At 33.8% G+C, this 2,030-nt stretch overlaps 1 protein-coding gene across 2 annotated transcripts in view; it reads left to right on the top strand.

Moving 5' to 3' along the window:
* Positions 1–2,030, top strand: part of ACBD6 (acyl-CoA binding domain containing 6) — a 209,575-nt gene that overhangs the window by 9,851 nt on the left and 197,694 nt on the right. For both annotated transcript variants that reach the window (XM_012002620.1, XM_012002621.1), the window contains one exon: positions 568–664. In XM_012002620.1, coding sequence (XP_011858010.1) covers positions 568–664 — 97 coding nt within the window. The remainder of the gene's footprint in view (positions 1–567; positions 665–2,030) is intronic.

Here is a 2,030-nt window from a genome sequence, read left to right as displayed (position 1 = left end):
GTCCCAGACTGAGTTCCCAGGATCAGTTACTAGTAACTTATAGATGAGGTAAGAGCAGAAAGGGAAGGTGGATTTCTTGTATCTTAGTAAGAAGTTTGATGCATTTTCCTTGGGAATATTGTTTTTTTTGTGATGATTAGTTTCTGTATGACCAAAATCCCATAAGCACAGTTAATTTATGATAATAATCTGTATTAGTCTGTGGAGCATACATCTGCAATAGGAGTGAAAATTGGTTTGAGGAAGTTATAAAATCTTAGATTACAGTGGTTTGTGGTTTTCCAAAATTTAATAGATATGCAGTGTATCTGTGTTTTTAAAATTTCATAGGGGAGGGTGATTAGGAAAAAAAAATGTCTGAAAAGGCTTCTTAGGTAGGGCAATAAGGTCTGTATAGCTCTAGACCAATGTAAATGCAAAAAGACAGAACTTCTGTATCCATAACTTATTAGCTCTATATTCCGAGACCCTTGAAATGTGCGTGCAATTTTTTTTAATAATAATAATAAAAATGCTATTTGTGTTATTTGCATAATGACAGGCCATTTTGGATATTCCATATTGTAGGGAAGCATGGAAAGCACTTGGTGATTCAAGCCCCAGCCAAGCAATGCAGGAATATATTGCAGTAGTTAAAAAACTAGATCCAGGTTGGAATCCTCAGGTAAGACTTAATGATTATAAATAATACTTTCCAAAAACTTATGATCCTTCTCTGAAATAAATGTCTAAAACTAAGCTTAGTTTTAAGTAACATGCTTAAAGTTTTACTTTCTTGAAATATTATAAAGTTATTGTAATATTTATCTAATAAAATAATTGCTGGCCAGGTGTGGCTCACACCTGTAATCCCAGCACTCTGGGAGGCCAAGCCAGGTGGTTCACCTGAGGTTCAAGACCAGCCTGGCCAACATGGTGAAACCTTGTCTCTACTAAAAATACAAAAATTAGCCAGATGTGGTGGTACACACATGTAATCCCAGCTACTCTGGAAGCTGAGGCAGGAGAATTGATTGAACCTGGGAGGCTAAGGCTGCAGTGAGCCAAAATCAGGCCACTGCACTCCAGCCTGGGCAACACTGCGAGACTCTGTCTCAGAAAAATAAAAAAAATTAATAATACTTAAATAGTAACATAACCAGCTACTGATGCTGAGAACTTCTCTGAGTTGCAGAGTTTTTGAAAGCAGAAGAATTTGAATTACATAAGAATTGGAAAGAGTTTAACTTGAGATTATCATGCTGGAAAAAACGTTACTCTTGGATTTCTTTTTTATGATCACCTTCTATGCAAGGGCAAAATGCTTCTTATTAGGGATAAAAGATAAATAAGACATGATTTCTGCCATTGTATAGTTTAAAGTGTAAGAGAGAAGGTAAAACATATCAATATATATAATCTTTAATAGTATAAAACGATAATAATGTAAATGTTAGGGAATCCAGCAGGAAAAGAGATTGCTTTGGACTTTGGAAGCATTAGATATTGTTCACTTAAATATACCCTGTTTTTCTCATATACTTATTGGAGAACATCTAGAAAAAATTTAATAAAGGTAAGGTCACTATTTAAGAATATTGTTAAATGATTAACAGGTATTTCAGTGAGATAGAGGTTGCACTGTACCACGTAAAACATGCAAATTGAATTTTTTTCAATAAAAACAATTAGGCCAAACATTTTAGCAGTTAATGAATTAAACAATTTTCAATGTTTTTGTAATAATTACATGGGTACATAGTTGTTACTGGTATGAAGGAATTTGTTCCATTAATCATGGAATCTTAAAAATCTCAGACTTGTTAGGAACTTTAAAAGATTATATATTATGACATATTAAAAATGTGTCTTAAGAGTACAAAATGGAAGAGATAACCAACTTTGGATATCTTTAATGATATGACTGCCTTTTAGAAGTCATTGAAAAATTTCCTTTTTTTTTTTTTTTTGAGACAGGGTCTCTCTCTATCAGCCAGGCTGGGGAACACAGTGGTAGGATCTTGGCTCAATATAACCTCCACCTCCCAGGT

This window comes from Mandrillus leucophaeus, unplaced genomic scaffold, assembly GCF_000951045.1.
Source record: "Mandrillus leucophaeus isolate KB7577 unplaced genomic scaffold, Mleu.le_1.0 Scaffold691, whole genome shotgun sequence".
Classification (NCBI taxonomy): Eukaryota; Metazoa; Chordata; class Mammalia; order Primates; family Cercopithecidae; genus Mandrillus; species Mandrillus leucophaeus.
The sequence above is the reverse complement of the archived record's forward strand: the minus strand, read 5'-3'. Positions and strand labels throughout refer to the sequence as shown.